Source organism: Haemorhous mexicanus, chromosome 8 (genome assembly GCF_027477595.1).
Source record: "Haemorhous mexicanus isolate bHaeMex1 chromosome 8, bHaeMex1.pri, whole genome shotgun sequence".
NCBI classification, from domain to species: Eukaryota; Metazoa; Chordata; class Aves; order Passeriformes; family Fringillidae; genus Haemorhous; species Haemorhous mexicanus.
In genome coordinates this window covers 29731109-29751867 of record NC_082348.1, presented here as the reverse complement: position 1 = coordinate 29751867, position 20759 = coordinate 29731109, and the positions used below count along the sequence as shown (strand labels likewise).

The window sequence follows — 20759 nt, the reverse complement described above, 5'->3', positions numbered from 1 at the left end:
CAAACACACATAAACTTCACTCGGAGTTTGTCTAGCTTTAATTGCCAGCCCAGCATCTCATTAGACCTTTGTCTGTCAGCATCAAGAGCCTGCTGCTCGTTTGTGTTCCCCACACTGGTATTTACTGGTGGTGACCTGAGCAACCCTCTCCTTTCCTGGACAAAGCCTAAGGCATCAAAGCTTTTGTCCTCGGCTGCACACAGCCTCTCCCCTGCTTCTCAGGGCCTTTGGGGCTGCAGTCACCTCCTCTGGGGAAGGTGGAGGTAATCTGACATCCTTACTCCTGCTCCAGAGCCTGATTCTTCAACACACCAGTGGCCCTTGGCCCTGCTGTGTGTGCAGAGCACTCTCACTCCAGCCCACTACCAAAACTCAGCTTTCTCTGGAGCATCACTGTTTCCAGCACTGCTCCCCACCCACTTTCTGCTTTCCTGTCCTTGCTCTCTGGTTGTGGCTTTATGTTTGGCCACATTAAAGGACCTGCTTTGGCAGAGTACCACGTAAATCAGAGTGGGTTGTCACAGTGAGCCACTCATTTCTTCGTTCCCCAGATGTGAAAAATGCTTATTTTATGACTGGCTTTTGCAAATATTAAAATGAATATTAGATGTGTTGTGTTAGAAAGTAATGTTGTGCATTAATTCTCTTCAGTAGTGCGTTAAATATAGTTTTAGGTTATAACAAAATGTTAAAATGGTAACTATGCTATGTAGGATACTTTTTATAAAGAAAGGACTTACATGAGATAGCAGCCACAGGACACCTCAATCTTTCAGAGAAAAAGAATTTATTGCCCTCTTATCAGAAGAAACGAACTTCATGACCAGAAAGGATCCTGTGTTTGAATGGAATTGATGCATCATGTATGAGGTGTATGAATGTGCAACAAGCTGTTGTTTTTAAGGGTTAATCCTCTGTTAACTGTGTCCTTTTTTGGGCTTGTGCTGCCCAGAAAAAGGTACCTGGATGTCCATAACTCTTTGTTTTTATTGTCACATATTGTCCTAATTCAAATTGGCTAAATTATTATTACTCTAATTGTATTACTATTTTTATAGCTATTTTATTACTATTAAACCTTACAAATTTTAAAAACAAGTGATTGGCATTTTTCACACCAGATATGACTTTCGAGAGAACCTGATCAGTGAGAACAGTATGTGCCCACCTAGGCCACTGTAAAACAAACAAATAAATAAAGAGCACAGGGCAGATCCTTTTGCTGCCTATCTAACAATGATGAATCCACTTATAATTACATCCTGAAGGCAGTTTTTACTCCCCTAATTGCACACCACGTCAATTTTGCACGATTCTTGCTCCTTAATCAGTGTCATGTAGCAGCATGCCAAACGCTTCACTGACATCCACGTACACTGTATCAACCAAACTTGTAGCTTCATAAATAACATTTCAATTAGTTGACAGAATCTATTACATCAGCCCACACTGCTCAGCATTAATTCTCATTTATTTCTTTATTGAGCAGGTCCGGGACTGCATGTCCTGTTCTACCTCAATCAATGTCAGATTGACAGGCCTCTAAATATCTGATTTTTTCCCCCCCCTTACCCTTTTTAATACCTACACATCTACATTCTCTCAGACCTTTAGAACTTTCCCATGTTCTTACCTTTATGGAAAACCAACACTAAAATTCCTCAACCAGCTCTCTTTACACTGCTACCTGCAAGATATTTGGGGCTGCAGCAGTTAAAAGAGCCCTGCTTTGATATCTGCATTTTCAATGAGCTTAAATAAGCACCATCAGGATCTAACTCCCATGCAGCTAGAAGAAATGGTATTAACAAGTCCAAGGCATTAAAAAAATTCATGTGAAATAACATGGAATGGTTTTGACCTCTCCTTCCCCGAGCTGTGATATTTTCAAACTGCAGTTTAGAGATCTCCCTGTTGTTGAACACTTTGGGCTTCTATTCAAGTATTCTCCTGAGCAACGAGCTGTGTGCTTGTTTTAAAGTAGAAACTAAGCATGTTCTATAAAGCTATTCAAAAACCTGGGCTAGAAGACTCATGGCAACATCTTAAGAACTGGTAGTGCTCTCCCATAAAAATCTAACTCGTCTGGATTTGATTATGAATCGCTCTGGATTCCTGGGCTTGCACCACACTCATGAAACTTGTCCTGTGTGTGCATTTACATAAAGGAGGAGGCTGTGTCTCCAGTTTGCCAAGTGTCTAGGAATCAGTTGTGCCCTTCCTGAAGATGAACTCCCACTGACTTCAAATATAGCAGGCAAAATTTCTGGTTTCATTTCCCAATCTCTGAAAGGAAAGAAAACCTCTTAGACAAAAGGGAATTTAAACATCAAGTGCAGAATATATTAACTTTGCCAGATGCAGCTGAGATCTGAAATGCAGGAGTTAGAGAAAGCGAATGCACAAAGCTTTAGAGAGACTTGGCAGTTTTCATCCCATTTGTTCTTTTTAAGATCTCATGAGAGCATCTAAGAAAATCCTATGTCACACCAAAACCTGCTCAAAGCAAGTGGACAGTGAATCAGCTTCCTCCACCACTAAACCACAGAATACATAATGACAAGATGCATGAGGATCTGAAACAGTTCAGGTCACTCCCAGTCTGCCTCAGATCCCACTTGTGCAAGACATCCCCATTCAGAAGAGAAATTTAAAAGTCAGTGGCTTTTAAGCATGTGATAAAAACGAAGCATGAACTTGAACACATGCTCTTGCCCCATGATGGAAGGTGTTTGTAGCAAGCTTGGAAGAGCCATTTGAAAGCTTAAAAACCATTCTTTTCCTCTGTGGAAGAACTTCCTGCACAAAAAAGCAAAACAGGGGGCTAGATTTGCCTCTCACTGTCATCACGGCTTATCTCTAGTGACTCCACAGTTGGCACAAGGAAAATTAATCCAGGTTTACAGAGATGTAGCAGACAAATCTAGACCACTACATCTCTCTCTTGCTGTGTTTACAATAGCAGACCAATAAATGAGCGTTTGTGATCGGGTACTGCTTTTTTAATCTGTTTGCTGGAGTATCATAGGATTTGTTTGATGATTTGATGACTTAGTTATTAGTGGATTTACAGATTGCATGTGATTAGCCAGCATATTTTCGATTTTTTTTCCTCTGTTTCTATGCAGAGAAGCAATTTTGACTTCCAAAGCAAAACCAGGGCATCCTCAGTAGTTTTAATGTAGGTGAACATCTTCCATTCATAGAATCCCTGTGTGGCTCTGAACTACTTACACAAAGTGCCAAAAACCTAAAGGATTGCATAATGCAGGAAAGAGGCTATGAATGAACGTCATTCATACTTCTTGCCTACACAAGCCTGTGCATCTTCATGGCATCTCCTATTCATTCCCTTCAGTTTTGCATGAACGGCTGAAAACGGGCCACAAATCATTCACTGCCCGTCAAAACTCCTCCCCGTGGCATTTCTCAGGGCCTGCTTGATGGGACCAGGAGCACAGCAAGGACTGCTGCCCATCAATAACACAGGTAGAAAACACAGCACTTTTCACTGGATGCTTGCATTGCAGCTTCAGAAGCAGCAAGCAAAACACAGGCAAGATCCAGGCAACGAAATCCAAGCCCACCATCTCCCAGGGCTGGTACTTCAGAGCCCTGGGGAGCTTCCAGGAGCTATGGGGATTTGCTCCAGCATTTCAGCCCAGCAGGGTGGATGAGCTCAGTACACTTAGCTTAAATGAGAGCCCAAGAGGAGTCCAAAACTGGCATTCCTGTCATCTCCACACTTCCTAGGATTTTCCAAAATGGCTAATAAATCCTACCCAGCACAAAATGCCCTGGCAGGCGTCTAGGAGTCCGGCACCTGCGAATGCCCAAGTGCTTCTCTTCTGGTCAACAAAAACACATGGGAACTTCATCCTTTCCTAATTTTTAAAGGCCAAAAGGAGACATGAGCAGCCTTTCCCTGACCTAACTCTTATACAGGTCAGATGAGCAGCAGCCCTGAACTGGAAGCCATGTAATCATGTTAGGACAACGAAGAGGCTGAGCTAACAAACCCGGCCTCTCCAAGAGCTGATTGGTTTGGGCTCAGTGCCATGCTGAGGTTAACAAGGTAAAAACCCGTTTAACAAAGGAGACATATTTGACCAGCCACAGCCAGGTCAATCATTTCAGACTTAAACATTCCCTCCAGAGGCATTTACCCAGTTGGTGCACGTTGCTGTAGTTGATTCTGTACCTTCTGATGCTGCTTTAAATTATATCTCCCAAATCAAATTAGAGTAGAAGAAGCTTTCCTATTTCCTTATTGCAGTTGACAATCGCACGTGGGGTCAGCAGATCTTCTGAATTCACATGAGAGAAGCTTGAATTACCTATTACTCCCAGGAAAAGAATCTGTAGCTCAAAACATGAATTCCCTTTCTTTCCAAGGTTAAACTAGAACACGTGTGTGTGTGTGTGTTTATCAGCACTGCATTTTATACCCTGCTTCATTCAAACCAATATACACTCCAGGTTTTATGGTGTACTTTGGCTCAAGTGTGATAGCTAGGACAGTGTTTACAGCAATATTCAGCGTGTTCTGCATAGCCCTGCCCATCAATCAACACTGTAATAAAGCAGAAAGGGAATCACTGCAAAAGCAGCAGAGCTGCTGAATTCAAGTAAACCACTCAAAACTAGTACAGAGAAAATGCAGAGGCATTTGGGTCAGAGCAGCCATTTACCTGTTGCTTAAAGGAAAAACAAAAAAGCATATACATGCTGCATTATGGTTTGCCTTAAAAAAATAACATGGGCTCCAAAGTGTTAATTTTTTTCCAGCCTGTTTTCTCTGGGTTAGTGTTTCAAGATGACTGCTGCTCCATATAGATTTATAATATGTATGTGTTTATTCACACATCTCTAAGTCAACAGGAAAGGCAGACCAGAATACCAAATCTATCATTAAATCTACATGTTGGCACCTACAAAAAGCTGCAGGGCTTCTTTTTTTTTCCTGGCTAAGACTGAAGGGATAAATTGAGAGAATGAACAAACAAACAAGGCATGCTCATCCTTAAAATACACACACGAAGCAAGAGAGGCAGAGAGAGGGGGAAAAGAAGGTGTCTTGTAAGGTAGTTGCCTTTCAGGTTTGTCTAACAGCTCAGGAATAAGTTTAAGAGCAGTATAATCTCTGATTCTTTCAGGATTTCACATGGGCTTGCTGACAAACACTGGGGCTCAAAAGCCCCAGCACTGGGCTGGCTCTGAGTGCTATTCCCAATTCAGACACTGGAATGTGATGCAGCTTCCAGCCCTTGCCCAGCTGGAACACCCAGGCACTGCTTCACAGTTTTTATTCTCTCCCCTGCTGTGAAGAACTGCTTCACAGTGTCAGGGTGTACCACCCTGGAGCCCTACTCTTGGAATTAGCACCTGTAGATGCTACTGTGAAATAAATGGTGATGATGAGATTGATGAATTATCACTCGTTTGGTTGGTTTATTTTTATCTGGCTTTAGTCTGAATCATAAAGAATGAAGATAAAAATCAAACTAGGATGAGATGTGTGTACCCAAGGCCCCACAGAATTCCCACTGAAGCCATTAGGACTTGAATGGAAATTGAAGAAGGCTCTGAAAGGAATTCAAGGTAGGTGCTTGTGCACTGCCCTGCTGGGGGTCACAGCAGCACCCAGGGTGACAGTCACCTTCAGTGAATCCAGCAGAGTGTGAATGCAAGCCAATCCACAGAGCTGGGAGTGCAGACAATGCAGGCAGGGCAAAGGAGTGCTCAGCGTGAAAATGAAACGAGGAGAGATGTTCTTAGCCCATTAGGAGCTATAATGAAATACTGCATCTTGAGTTTGTTGCTGTTAGAAGGAAGCCAGGAAACGAGCAAGAATTCATTATAAAGCTGCTCAAGACCAAAACATGAATCATTGGGTTCTAAAAAAACCCAGTTGTCTAGAGAACGGCATAGATGAAAATGAATGGAATCTCTTTAAATTACTCTCTGTATAAAGTCTTTCACATTCATCCTTTCTGGCTTTCTGATTAGTATCTTTCTGGGATGTGGGTTTTTAAATAATTCCACACCACACTCCCAGCTTCTGCAATCAAAACACTGAAATGGCTCTTGATTCTGCATTTTTCATCTTCATTTACAGGGAAAAACGTCTTCTGCAGTAAGAAATTTGAACACCTACTGTCCTACCCATCTACTGGATATCCCCAAAAGTGTATGCTGAAGGCTCAGTAATCAAATGAGATTAAGATTCCCTCATCACTTTACAAATAAGAGGACTTTTGTATGTTATTGCTGCATAAAGGAGGATTAAATCACCTCTGGAAAGCCCTCAAGATCATTGAAGTGCTGAAAAGCTGAGACCCCTCTGATCTCAGCATCCATGACAGAAAAGCAAAAAAACCCCAAATCCTACATAGTGAATTGAGAAGACTTCCCTGCAAACCCAGATGGGAGCACCTGAAAGGAAAACCTAGCAGCAAAACACAGTCCCTGACTCTTTTGTTCATGCTCTGGCCAGTTTCCTGAGAAAAGGAGGCTTGTATGACCACATGGTGTGCTCACCTACACCTGTCCCTCACACCAACCCCTTTCCAGCTACTTCTGAGCCCTCCAGCAAGTACAGCTTCCAGGTGACAACTCCACTGAAGGAGCAGCAGCACTGGGAGCTGAACTGGTGTCAGTCATGGGGGAAACCACCTCGGAGCTGGAAACTTGCCATGTTCTAAGAACCAGAACAACACAAGTTGAGTTCATTCCTTGCATCAGAGCAAAGAAATCCAACCAGGAGATACAAGGCTGTTGAAAATTTTGTTCCCTTATCTCACAGCTGGCTGGGACCATCCCTAAGGCAGGAGTTTTGCTAAAAAAGGATGCTGCACTGGTCATTCTGCTAACCAAGACTCCTTGGAGAAGCATAAGAAAGAAAAAAAGCAATTCAAGAAAAATCAGAAACCACAGAAGATTGCCTAAGACCTTGGGCTTCTCATAGGAACACGTCCCACTCATGACTGCTGGAGTGGATTTTACAAGACTTACTGTGATGACATCCAAAATTTATTACAGCTTTTACAACAAAAGCATGTCTAGTAAGAGTGATGTAGTGACAACATTTACTCGTCTGGATTTAGCTTCTTTGGGCACATAAATATACTTTTGTACTTCAAGAACAGCCAGAGCTGCCTACTAAATCTTGAATAACACCAGGCAGCTTTGTAGACCTTTAAACACATGTACCAACTTGGTTCTCTCTGCTTCCCAAATCTGCTTCCTTACCACCTGCACAGTCAGTCCCAAGGCCCTGCTCTGCTCATCTTCTGTCAGCCCAAGCTTCTACAATGAAAGTCTCTGGAAATCACACCTCTAAACTCCAATGCTTTCTGAGAATGAAATTCATTACTTTCAGAAAGTGGCCAACTTTGTTTTCCCATCTCCTAATCACAAAACAAACTGAAAACTTTATCTGTCTTCCTTAGTACATGCATGATGAATTTAGTGCAACTTCATTTGAAAACCAATTTATTGACCATAGCTGTGAAAACCCTATTGTACATATAAATCAAATAGTGGATTTCTAGTAAGCACTGAACAAGGCATTTTTCTGGTGTAATGGTTTAAAAAGAATCTAAAAGAACATTAGAGTAAAATAGGAATAGCTGGAAAAAACTAGCAATACTTCATGTTGCAGTTTTTGGGGGAGCCAGATTTGAAGCATCTTGAAGCATCCTGAGTTGCAGAAAGCAAAATCAGACCCCTTGAAGTGCCTCATGCTCATGCTGTTGAACACTTCACAGGTAAAAATAATGCCTTCCATACACACTGCACTCACTGATATCCTCGTTTCCAAAGTCAAACAAGGACTAGGGGATGTGATTGTATTTGAAAAACCTGGATCCAGCCAGGAGTAGCCATAAACCAGTGTCTGAGCCCAGCCCTGCTGTCCATGTCACACCAAAAGCTGGCTCAGCTCCTGGTGGCTGCCCCAGCAGCCCCCCAGCCTGATGCTGGCCTTGCCCTTCCCTGGCTCCTGGAGCTTACTCAGGGAGCTGGGGCAGAAGGGAGTGGAACTCTCCAGGACAGCCCCTTCCCAAACTACCCAGCCTAGCCCTGGCCCCCCAGAGAACCTACCAGCCCCAAATTCACACTCCCTGCCCCAAGGCAGGGCACTGCCCTTACACTTCCAAGAAGGACTGATGTCAGACAAGCAAATCCACCACGACTGCACCAAGAAATAAGGAAAAAAAAAAACCCAAAAACCAATAAAATAAGCCCCTACTTAAATGCTGGCTTGCCTGCATTTTACAGTATCCCCTGCATGCCCCAAAGGGCTCAGGCTATTTCCACGTTCAGTTTTGTTGTTGCTGTTCTTATAAAAACACATTGTTCTTTGCCTGTGACATTTCTTCATATCTTTGAAAGTATGCTTTCTTCTACCACAAAATATTTGGCTTGAATCCTCCAGTGAGGAGGAGCCAAGGGTATGGCTCATGTTTTAAAAACAAAAGTAATATTACCCTAAACATAAAACAAATGAGTGCAACTGTAACAGTAGATGGAGATAGAGCTCCTAGCACAACCTATGAATAATTCCAAGTCCTATTAGAAGTAACACAGCTTTCTGAATTTCCCAGGAAAACAGCATGTCATGATTAGGTTCCAGCTTGACTGAAATGCAAAATAACACTTTTTTCAAAGACAGAGCTGAACAAAAGACAATATGTAGTGTAACAACTTAGATTGCAAGGTATATCCACTTACAACCTGAAATTGTGGAAGACAATGTGTGCACACACAAGAACAGAGATATTAAAAGAGGGCTCTTACCTCCATCCCCAGATCCTGAGCCAGCATCTGAGAAAAGAACAGAAAGGAATTTCTATTCATGTGCTCCAGTATGTGCTGGGAGCTTGCAAAGCAAGGCTTCAGTGAAGTGTTCTACAGTGCAGCTCGCCTTTGATGGCATCCCTGGGTAAATTATAGAGATCTAATCTGAATGTAATTCACTCAAGCCATCTTGCTCATGTCTCTGTTTTATTTTTTTTTTTCTTTAAAGTCCCTCTATCAGATGAAAATAATGTAAGCCACAGAATGCTGCAGTGTCCTTAGGAGGCCCTACCTCGTTTTGTTGTACTTAGAGCAGTACATCTGTGTTCCCAACACTAGCACAAAGTTACTCCAATTGGTCACTGCTAATCCTCACCAAGGAGAAACTTTAAAACCCATTTGTAAATTTGTATCATTATCTTTGGGAAACAGGACATCTCATCAAATTCTGACTAGTTGGAGTAAACCATTAAATTACTATTATTCAAAGCCTTCAGGTAAATTATTAAAATGCCATTTTTCTCAAGGTTGTTGCTGAGTTTCAAAACTGAGTGCTTTCTTTTTCCTCTGCTCCACATTTTGTTGGCTGGAATGATGAGAGCCACAAATTTAGAAAGTGCAACATCCCAAAATTGCCAAGCCCAGAGCTCCAGCAAGAAACTTTCTAAGCAAGGCAGAGCACGGAAATGCACACACACAGGGCTACCAAAAATAATGCCTAAGAGGAGTTTCTTCTGCAGGGAAGGGAGGGAGGCTGCCATGCTATCCTCCCCCTTGGTGGAGCAGTTATGCATTGATCAGCATCAAGATTAACAGAAAGAGTTTGGAAGCTGTGCTTAGGGATGGAAGTACCCTGTGAACTGTTACTGACAGCAAGGGCTGGTGGATCTCAACTTGCACAGGCCACCACTGCTCAAAACTAAGAAAGAAAAGGAAAATCTTTGCTAAATAATTGGTTGCAAGAGTTGCTTCAAGTGATAGATTCAGCAAGGCTGCAAAGGACAGGTGCAAAAGGTGGCTGAGAAAGGGAACAGAAATAACAGTGTTTTCCCAGTGACCATGTCCTGAATTCTCCTGATGCTCCTTCCCAAATGGGCTACTGAGGAAAGAGGGAAGGAAGGTCTGCACTACAGTGCCCCCATGGCCCTGGGAAGCTTTGCTTTTCCAGATGTGCCAGATGTGCCCAGCACAGAAAAAGCAACGAGCATCTGCTATCACCTGCCTGCCACAGTGAGCTACCATGGTATGTGGCCCTCTGCAGAAAAGGACCTCGTGTCCCTCCTCCTGCCCTCCCCTTCAGGGCCCAGACCCCTGCCAGGCAGGGCTGCTCACTGGCACTGCTCCCAGAAGCCCAGGACTCTGCTGGGGGTTCTTCAGCACCCTCTCCCTCTGCCCCATCCCATAGAGAAAACCTAAAGAAAATGGCTGTTCCCTTCTCCACTGAGCTCCTCCTTGGGAAAAGGAAAAAGAAGCCAAAGACCTTGAGCAAGACTTCAGGAAAATATCTTTTTTTTTTTCCTCCTCTGTCTCTGAAATCCACAATGTGTTTCAAAGAGAACGCTGCCAACACAGTCATTGCCAGCAGGCAAATAAGTTTCAGAAAAGGTGTAGCAATGTGCTGAAATTATCTCTTTAATCAAAAAGTTTGAACCAAAAAGACCAGTTGCTGTGCTGAGAGAATTTACTAAGGTGAACAAATCCTACACCACAGTAGGTTTTGTCAGCCCGAGCTCCATTTAATACCAATTTATGGACAAAAAAATTGCAGCATATGTTTTTTTCTTCTTGAAAATTGTCAGGTAACAGCTTCAGAGAAGAACAACATTTCCAGAGAAAGGAGTTTATTTTCTCTCAGGTGTATGAAACATGAAATTACAGCACTGAAAAAAGTTTGTCTAATGTACTTTTTATTGACTCCTCCATCCTCAGCCAAGAAAAAATTCTGCTTTAAGTTTAAAGAACTCTCTCAAGAACAAAGGCTTACTCCTGCTCTTTTCAAGTTAACTTCACTGCCCACCTCTAACAGACACCGAGCACGAAAGGAAAACATCAAGAACTGCTGCACACAAGCAACTGGGTTTTCCTGACAGATTCTGCTCATTCACCTTTCTAGCTGTTTTCATGCAAGCTGAGATATAAACAGCTCACGAGGCTCAGAGTTGAGCAGAGCTGTCTCACACGTCAGTCAGTTTGCTCAAGCCCAGAACAAAACACCTGTGGCACAGACCTGCTCATGATGTGTGCTTTGGACTAAATCTAATTTCTGGTATAAATTGGCAGGACTCATTACAACCAGTGCTCTGGTGAATCATACCAGCTGGGCATCTGGCCCTACAAGGATAAGGAAAAAAACCTAAGGAACTGGATTGCAGGCAATCATGCTGCAGCTCTCTCTCTCCAGATTATGGAGAGGTTTGTGGTAATCCAGATGCCCATTTATCAGACATCTGCTCACTTAATCTGCTACCAGTTCACTTCAGAAGTGCAGGCAGGGCACGGGATGATCAGGAGTACAAGACACAAATTAAAAACCAAATCTACTCCTGTGCTGAACTCTTCCAAACAGTGCCAGGGGTACAGTGGATCAGGGAATGTGAGCCTGTAGGAAAGTACTTAAAAGCAAAGGATGGCAGGGACTTCTCCACAAAAGTTAACCAGTAATGAACTCAAAGCAAGAATGCAAATGGTTTTTGCCATCCCCAGGCCATTTTCCTGGGGGGCAGGCAGGCTGGGTGAGTTATACCTACCAGTGGCACAGGATCCCTCGGACACCAGCAGGATTTCACTCTGCTGCTTGCAGGCAGCCTGTTTCAAGTAGCACTCGTTCTGGTAGGTGTCACCATTGGAGCCACACACGGGCACGTAGTCATTGTTACACTGGAGGGGAGGGACAGAGAGCAGCAGCGTTAGTCACACCAGCACAGGGGACACAGCACCCCTTGGGGTGCCCCCACACACACACCCTGCTCCCTGCCAGCATCAAAACCCTGGGAAAACCACAGGGAGGGAGACACTGACGTTCCTCTCTCACCTTTACAGCTACTGGGGTATTTTTAAAAAGAAAAATCAGATTTGAAGGGATTAGAGGAAAGGTAATCTGAGTGGGCAAAGTGTTCAGTGAGTGCCCCAAGAGGTCTCTGACTGCCAGCAGGAGCAGGGGGCATTCCCAGGGAAGGAATAAGGCAAAGGACTCCTCACAGGGGCAGACACAGCTCCTGTGTTTCCACTGGAAGGCTCCAGACAAACAGTAATGAACAGGCTCTCTCTTCCCTGCTCCTGCCCACACACCCTGCAGTGCTACAGAGGTCTGCACACACTCGTGTGTGTCCAGCTGCTGGAGTACTGACTGGCAGAGGGAATGATTCCTGAGACACCAACCATCTAAGCCCACCCCTCTCTCTGCACAGACATTTCTGCAGCTGGGATGCTCCACAAAGGCCCAAGCTCTCCCCACGGTGGCCAGTGGGCAGGAGCAGCAGCACTGCAGCCAGCTCAGCCACTGCAGAAGTTTCTCCCACCACACACCCCTGCTTGGGCTCAAACTCCTGCTGAGCTCTGCCTGATTTCCTCTCCCACTGGAAGACAGTTTTGCCCCTTCTCCTTCGTTTAAAAAAGATAATCATTTCATTTTAGACTGAAAATTGGGCAACCTACAGGGTGCAGTTATCACAAGATAATCATGCTTGGAGGTTTAGAAATACTTGGATGTGCCCAGTACATGGCAATTATACCAGGGATATGATTATCTCGTGATTACCCTACTCCTGGTATGCCTCATTGTTTAATTAGAACAAATGGAATGATCACAATTATTATTTACAAATGCTCACCTCTGCCTAAATCCAAGTAAAAATCTAGAAGAAATCGTACATCCTATTTAGCTGTATCATGCCATTATGCATCTGAGGTGTGTTTGTTGGGCACAATGTAACACACAGAACTGAAATATCAGGGATATTACCATCAAAAATGCTTTAAACTGAATGACTACAGAAGTGATTAACACAAACAATTGCATAGATTGCATTAATTGCAGGCCTCCACACAGAGCAGCTGCCAAGAAATTATTCATAGTTGGTCAGAGTGACATTTTGATTGGGCCAAAACAAATGACATTTTCCTTTTGCATTGTATTCTCTTCAATCTTCCCAAGATGCTGCCCACCCCCAGCACCCTCTTCCTGCAGCACAAGGAAGGAGAACAGCAGCCACAACAGCAGAAGTCCTCTCCTTCTGCTCCTCACGAAGGGTTCCTCCACGCAGAGATTTTAAACTGTTGATTAAAAATGTTTCTAGGCTATTTTCACCATTATGTCCCAAATCTGAGCAACGTTTCAAGCATAAAATGCCAACTTCATCCAGCAGCTCAGCAGCAATTGCTAGAGGCTGATCTGGAATACATAACCAGGACAATTAACACAATCGTGCATGTTTTTTAAAGCATGAAGCATCAAATCATGCTTGCTCTAGGTGTAATATCCGCTTGTCACCCAAGGATTTGTGAGGAATTTGGCCTGGAGTATCTCAGCAGGCTTTCTTACATGCAGAAACAAGGTTGGATTCTTTGCCCAAGAAGCACAGAGGCAACTTTTCTGCCCGAGAAACACAAAGGCAACTCCTCAGCTGCTCTCACCCAGGGCAAGGGATGATCTTTGACACGGACTCAGCAGCAGATCTGAAAGGCCAGACAGCCCCACAGAAATGGTGAAACCCCAATCCACACAGAGCAGTGCTATGAGCTAGGCTGGAACTTCTTCCAAAGGCTGGCCAATTTTAAAATGCATTTGAGAGACATCAGGAACCCAGGAAGTATTAGTAGTCCACTCTTCCCACCAGCACCTTTGGAAAACTAGGATTCAGATGGGAAGGGCAGGAGCCATAAGGAGCAAAGGGAGGGATATCATCCATATGGATCCTGCCTTGGCTTTGAGCTGGAAACTGTAAGGGGAGTTATGCAGGAAAGAAAACAAGACCAGCAACGAGAGGGCTGTGATGTTGGTCACCAGGTGGATCCTAACCCACTACAGCCAGACTCCTGTGTTTGCCCATGCTGAATCCTGGTCTCACAGCTCATCATCATCACAAACACCTCCTGCTAGTGCTGGAGAATGTCACGTGCTACATGTCAGCCTAGTGACATATTTTTGTCACTGGTTTAGGGCTCACTAGACCCGGCCCTATATGTAGGAATGGTTGCTCATCCCCAAGGAAATTGAGCAAGGCCTCAGGGAAATCCATGTTAAAACTCCCACTGAACCAGCAGCACAGTGCCATACTGCTCACCTCTCTCTCACACATGCCAGTTTTTAACACACAGCTGTAGAGCAGGGAAATGGACTCATGCAATTCCATCAAGTGCCAGTCAAAGGCTGCCTTCCTCAGCCTTGAGTGCCCACTGTCACAGCCAGGGACAAACCATCTTTGCTTTGGGAGCCTTTGGATCACTGCTGTGCACTGAAAGCAGGTGGGGTTTGTTTCCTAAAGATGATTGTAACCTGTACAACTCCTCCTCCTGGTAAAACGTTAAAAGCTTGACCTCCTCCTACTTTCGTGGATCAACTACTCCCAAAATGCCACCCACATCTTGAACCAAGCCCCAGAAAGATATATTCTGGAAACAGAACAAGGCTGGAAGTTGGACAGGTGATGTCCAACAGGTCATCAGGACAGGTGATGTTGCAGCTCCACAAACACTGAAGCACGTGGAAGACTCAAATGCATGAAAACAGGACTCCTTCCTCCCATAAAAACCAGTGACTGCCCACAGGCTTGGTGGCTCAAGGGGAAAGACACTGATGGAAATACCTGGCACATTTTTTGATATGTTCATGAAATGTCAGAGGGAAGAGCCCAGCTGCCAGACCTATGGCTTTGGGCAAACAGCTACAGACCCCAGCAAGCCATGTCTCCAGCCCCTTGCCTGCTGGCACAGCTCTACACCCCCTCTGTTGGACCCACTGAGTGTGAGGGAAGGAAGGGCTGGTGGTTTCCCACAGGCTCAGCCCTCCTGCAGGAGCCAGCACAGTCCCAGAGCCTTCCCTCCCTGCCAGCACCGAAGTCTGGGCTTGTCCTGCCCAGGGGACATCTACATATCCTGATCAGAGTGGGACATGATGTTTTTCAACAAAATACATGTCTCACTGAGAGCTATCACAGCAGACTGTGACAAGAGAACCAGCCCATATGAGCCCCTCTCTCAGCACCTGCCTGCTGGCTCTCCAGGGTTGGAAGCCTTCTTGAGTGTTCCAGAGCAGTCTGATCAAATTCACCTTTTCAAATAAAAATAAATTCATTTTAACTCCACTTGGGCAGACATGAAGCATCTGTAATTCTGGTTTGAACAAACCCAAACAAAGACTGCAGAAGCCCTGCTCTCCACTTCCATGTTCTCAGCCCCTCAAAACACAGGCTGGTCAGCCCAGAGCTTTTCATCAGTACTGAGGCAAAATGAGCTCTCTATCCTTGTCTATTCTGCCAAATAGGAGAGGGAGACACAAAACACAGCTATAGTGATGAGGAGTCTGCTGTTGACTTGCTCACTATCACCATAGAGAGCTGTCACTGAAATGGGAGCCCTGAATTCTGATGGGGGTCCCCGTTACTCGTGACAGAAGTTACCTGGCCATCTATCTCTGTCTCACTTAGCCAGTCTCACACACCACACTAGAAATTAATTCTCTACTCCAGTGGCATATCTTTTTGGCTTGTCAGTGTCCAGTGATGTTACAAGAGCAGCTGACATCCCCCCAAGCCCTGCCTGTATCAAAGCACTCGTGTTTGACTAGAGAAGCCCCCGGCACCAGGGCGCCCTTGGCAGCGCTGGCACAGCATCAGCCACAGGTAATCTGCCCTCCAAGGTCACAGTCAGCCCTGCAGCCCCACAGAGGGCTCACAGCAAGACAGAGAGCTCTGAGGGTTTGCAGGGCCTGATCCAAAGGCCACAGAGACCAAAGACTGCTGTTGATTCCAACCCATTTCCTAGTGATCGGCCCACAGTTGCCCAACTCATTATTTTGATCTTATTTACATATTCATATACCGACTGCTTGATTTCCTTAAATCTGTTTCAACTGCCCCCTAGAGAACTGCTAAACTCAGCATACTTAGACTGTTCACCTCTCAAAGAGGGGACCACACAGCCTGGGGAGGTTTACCTAGCTCCATTTACCCCAAATGCTAATGCCAATGCCCACCAGGCATTAGCACCCTGCCTTGGGAAAGCAGGGCTCCCAATGCCTTCTGCCCTGCCAACAGCAACATCTGAGTTTGCACCCTCCAGGCTATGAGTTCACTGCTTTGTTCCAGATGGCAACACCAAACTGGGACCAAAGACAAGACCCAAGCATTCTCAGTGGCTGCTCTTAAGTTCCCGAGACTCACGGCACACCATCTGCCCTAGCTTACCATCAGGCAATGGGACAAGTCACAGACATTTCACTGCCTTACAGCTTTTTCTTAGAAAGATAAAACAGACCAGACCATAACCCTTGTATCACTGCATAGTCTGAGCCAAGGCAAATGCTCAAAACAGCATTCTCACGCTGAATTTCTGATTGCATGCAAACTCCAAATGGAATAAAAGACTCCCACAGTCAATATGAATTCCCTTCCAACATGGGAAACACAAGCATTTAAGAACTACTGTCTTGCTCTCATTAGAGAAAATTCCTTCCTTGTTTCAAATGAAGGAACTTATCACTTGGGTTTTATCTCCAAAGGCATGTTTGTCTCTAGAAATATAAATGATACTTGCAATGCTTTAACATCTATCAAAGCTCAATATTAACACAATCATTACAGATGTGCCCAGTCTTGAGCTGTTCACTATTTGGCCTGCTCTACTGCAAACACTCAAATTGGCATTGTAAGTTTCACAACTTCACCAATCCACATTAAAATGCAGAAAAACACTGGGGCATAAACACACACACAACTCTGTGCTGGTACATGCTTTAAACTCCTTTAATTTGTGCAGTTTCTATTCAGGTCATTATTTAAAGACCAGCTGTTCTGCGAGTTAGCTAAAACATTAAATGAAATCCTTCATAATGAAATCATCTGACTTTGAGAAGGGCTGAGGTTTAGATGTAGCTGAGAGAGGAAGAGAGAAGAAATAGAAGGAAAACCCCTTACTACTCAGTAATAGCTCTCCTAAAACTATATAAAACCTAAAGGAAGTTCATCATTTTGGAACAGAGGGATTGCTCCTTAATCTGATCAGCTGGGCAGATAAACAGGCAGAAGCATTGTCACTATGCAGCCCTTCCTGAAAATATTGCATAAGCACATTACAGATCCATTTCTTTAACTAGATCAGAACTCCGAATACAATAAGCCATGATCTGTATCAGAAATGAATTTAGAAAGGACTCTAAATCCTCGTTAAAAGGGCAGGGATGAAAAATCAGAAATGCACAACCTGAAACTGCAGACCCAAAGGGACATTTAAAGCCACAGCATCTACATCTTCCCAGAGAAACTTATGTCTTCTTGACACCAGTTGGTTCTCCTGCCAGCTTTTATACACACTGCCAGGTTTGCCCTCTAACTTCTCTGCACATAGAGAAATAAATTGCCAAGTGATAGGTTATAAAGGCAGTTCCTTGATTTGTATTCTCATTAGTGAATTAGAGAACGAAATATCAATCTTCTTACCTTGAACTGACAGACACAAGTCACACTGTCTCCAATCCTCAAACACTCCCCATCAAATTTACAGGTATTGGTGTCGCAGAGAAAGAGATCATTTTCTCTGTCATCGTAACCTCAAATGTAAAGAGAGGAAAAAAGAAGTCAGCTTTGGTCTAGCAAGAGGAACAATACGGGGTGATTGCATTTTAGTGCACACAGCACAATAACCTTGTTGATGAAATTGACAGAGTCCAGATTTCCTTTTGTCCTTCCCTGTCCTCGGCTTTTCACTTTTCCTCTTGTTTCTCCCTCGGTGTTTCTCTCAGCTCTTATTCCCCACTACCTCACACACTTTTTGTTCCATTTCACAGACTCGGTTTCCTCAAAAGTCACCCAGTAATTATGTTATTTCATGGCTCTGGGTTGGAAATGTCATCAACCTACCCCCATCCGATCACAAATCTGTTGGACAGAAGTCCAAATCGGAATTTCTCCAGCCCATGACACAACAAAGCCCCCAATAATAAAGACAAACAGGCTGTGTGTTTTCTGTGATGGTCTGCCTGATCCCAATGAAGATTGATGACCTCTAAGTTAACAGGAGAAGTGCCAGGTTCCCCACGAGCCGCTGAGTGAACCGAGCTCTTTGCCTTCATATTCTCCAGGAAAAACCAACAGATCTGACTGAACATTCAGTTCACGAATACAAGCATGAATTTCAGATCTCGCTAGCTGACTTCCCACTCCAACAGCGAGTGGCGAGATACTAAGCAAAACAGCTATATCAGACTCCAAACCTATTAAGATCTGAATCCATTGATTTTTTTTAAAACCACCCGAGCGCTCTTAACCGTATCGCTATATGTTTAAAACGAAGAGCTCACAGCGCAAATTCCCCCGATCTAACACGTCATGTGCGATCCACGCAGCACCCCAAATAACGCTCTTCCCCTTAGAAGGCTACCACAGTCTAATTCCCGAATTATTTTAGGCATCGGAAAAGGACCGGCTGCTGACCTGCATAGGAAACCCGTTACAAAGGTCAGCCCGACTTTAAGACACGGGCAGCGGGCTCCCGGTGTGGCGACGCCGGTACCCCGATCCGCTCTCCGTTCGGGGCGCTCGGCGGCAGCCGCCCGCAGGATGCGCACACGCGGCCCCGTCTCCCGCAGCCGCCCGCCGAGTGCCCCGTTCCAGCGCGGAGCCGCGCTCGGCGGGGCCGGGGCTCTCTCTGCCCGGGGAGCCTCCCGCACCGGCGGAGGGCGCGGCTGCCGCGCCCGGCGCCGCGGAGCAGGGGGCAAGCGGGGCCCCGGGGGCTGCGGTGGCACCGGGAACGGCGGCGAGCCCCGACGCCCGGGACTTTCAGCCTCCGCTATTCCCGTGCATTCCACGGGACGCGGCATCATCCTCTGAAGTTGCCTCCCCCGGGCTCGTCCGCGCAACTCCGAGCGCCCGGCGGGGCACGGCGGGGCCGGGCGCGGGGCGCTCCGGTGCTTACCGGAGCAGTTCCAGCCGGTGGGCGTCTGGCAGTCGCTTAAGGAGGTAGGGAAGGCCGCCAGCTTGTCGGGGCGGGCGAGGACGAGCAGCACGGCGGGCAGCAGCAGCCAGCAGCAGCAGTCGCAGAGCGTCCAGCCGCCGCCGCCGCACTGCCGGGGCGGGGAGGGCTCCCAGGGCACCATGACTTCCTAACTCAACTCTCCGGCAGCGGCGTGCCCCCCGGGCGGCGCGGCGGGCGGCAGGGACGGGCGGCGGGGCCGCTGGGCATCCCGGGGCCCCGGCCGGCGGCGGCAGCGGGTCGGCGAGCGGCGGCCGGGCGCTACGCTGGGGCGAGCGGCGGAGCCCGGCGGGGCGGCGCGGGGGTGCGGGCGGCGGCGGGGCGGGGAGCAGCTGCCATAGGGGCCGGGCGGCGGGGAGCGGGGGGAGGGCGCGGAGGGGCCGCCGCCGCGCAGCCGCCGCCGCCGCCGCCTGCCCCGCTCTGCCGCCCGCATCCCTCTGCGCGGGGGAAGCAGCAGGTCCCGGCCCGCCGCGTCACGTGCGCCGCCGCGCCGCCCCCATTGGCCGAGCGGGATGCGGGGCCCGGCGGGCGGGGCCGGCGGAGCCGCTGCGCCCCGCGGCAGCGCCCGGGGCAGGGCCGGGCCGGGCGGCGGCGGCGGCGCGGGGACGGCGCGGCTGGCGGGGCCGCGGGCGGCGCTCCGCACCCCTGCGCTCGGGGGCGCCGTCCCGCCGGCTGCGGGGATGTGCCGGCCCCGACGGGGCGCGGGCCGGGCAGCGCCGCTCCTCTCCGCGCCCCGACATGGGCGCGCACCGCCCCGGCCGGCGCCGAGCCGCAGGTGGCAAGCGCGGCCGCGGGCAGGGACATCCGTGGCACCCTCCGCGCACACACACCGCACTCGCCCGGGCGCTGCTGAAGTTGCCAACCGCGCGCCCGGGTGCCGGTGTTTAACCACGCGCGGCTGCGACGTTAGGAAAATAAAACACCGTCACGGCTGTAGGGTCTGGAGCGGGCACGGGGCCGGAGAGGTGACGAGGGGAAGAAACGAGCACTGCGGGGAAAGCAGGGAGAAGAGAGGAGAGAGGGAAGATCTTGCCCAGCCTCGGCAGGTAGCGGCCAAGGTCTTCTCGGGCTGCGGCACCATCCCACTATCCCCGCGACGGAGCCGGAGGAAAATGCACCATCACTCTAGCACAGAGAGCTGCTCTGGCCCCCACACCTAAGGCACGCTGGCGGAGCGCAGCCCCGGAGCAGCATCCCGCCGCCTCCAGCCGGCGATGTGCCACGGGGCTGCGGGTGCCGCCTCCCCCGCTGTGCCCTGCGCCGCGGATCCTCCTCCCTCCTCCCATCTGGGGCTTCAGCTTTAGCAGCCGATTGCCAGGACGGTCGGGGGGACTCCGGCGGCGGGAGCACGGCGGCGGTGTTCCCCCCACCCTCCCTCCGCGGCCGGTGCTGGCAGCCGCCGGCCCCCGCCGCAGGGCTCGGGGCGGTCCAACTTCGCCCTCTCCTCCGCGCATCTCCGGGCTCGGCGCCCGGGCGCAGCGAAGCCGGCAGACACCCGCCAGGTAAATCGGACCCTGGCTCCCGAGCGGCGCTTAACGTGCGGCCGTGCTGCCGGCGGGATGGGGCGGCCGGCGGCTTGGGCGACAAGGACGCCTTAGACTGGTGGATAATAAGAAACGATCGGATCGATTTCTGCAGATGGCAGCAGGGAAGCGCTTTCTAAAGACGGGCGCTGGACCCCGCGGCCGCCCGTGCCGGTGGGAGCCGCCGGCGGAGCAGCCGGGCCGGGCGGCACCGGGGCTCTGCGCGGATGCCGGGCGGTCGGCAGGCGGGCT

At 47.9% G+C, this 20759-nt stretch overlaps 1 protein-coding gene across 2 annotated transcripts in view; it reads right to left on the bottom strand.

Annotated features, from left to right (window-relative positions):
- Nucleotides 1-19200, bottom strand: part of TMEFF2 (transmembrane protein with EGF like and two follistatin like domains 2) — a 132128-nt gene extending 112928 nt beyond the window's left edge. Inside the window, exons 1-4 of one of the 2 annotated variants that reach the window (XM_059853409.1) lie at nt 18928-19198; nt 17454-17563; nt 11547-11676; nt 8800-8826 (exon numbers count right to left, since the gene is read on the bottom strand). In XM_059853409.1, coding sequence (XP_059709392.1) covers nt 8800-8826; nt 11547-11676; nt 17454-17563; nt 18928-19108 — 448 coding nt within the window. In that variant the 5' untranslated portion in view covers nt 19109-19198. Of the gene's footprint in view, nt 1-8799; nt 8827-11546; nt 11677-17453; nt 17564-18927 lie in introns of both variants that reach the window. The other variant, XM_059853410.1, reaches the window with a different exon arrangement.
- Between the last annotated feature and the right edge of the window lie 1559 nt (nt 19201-20759).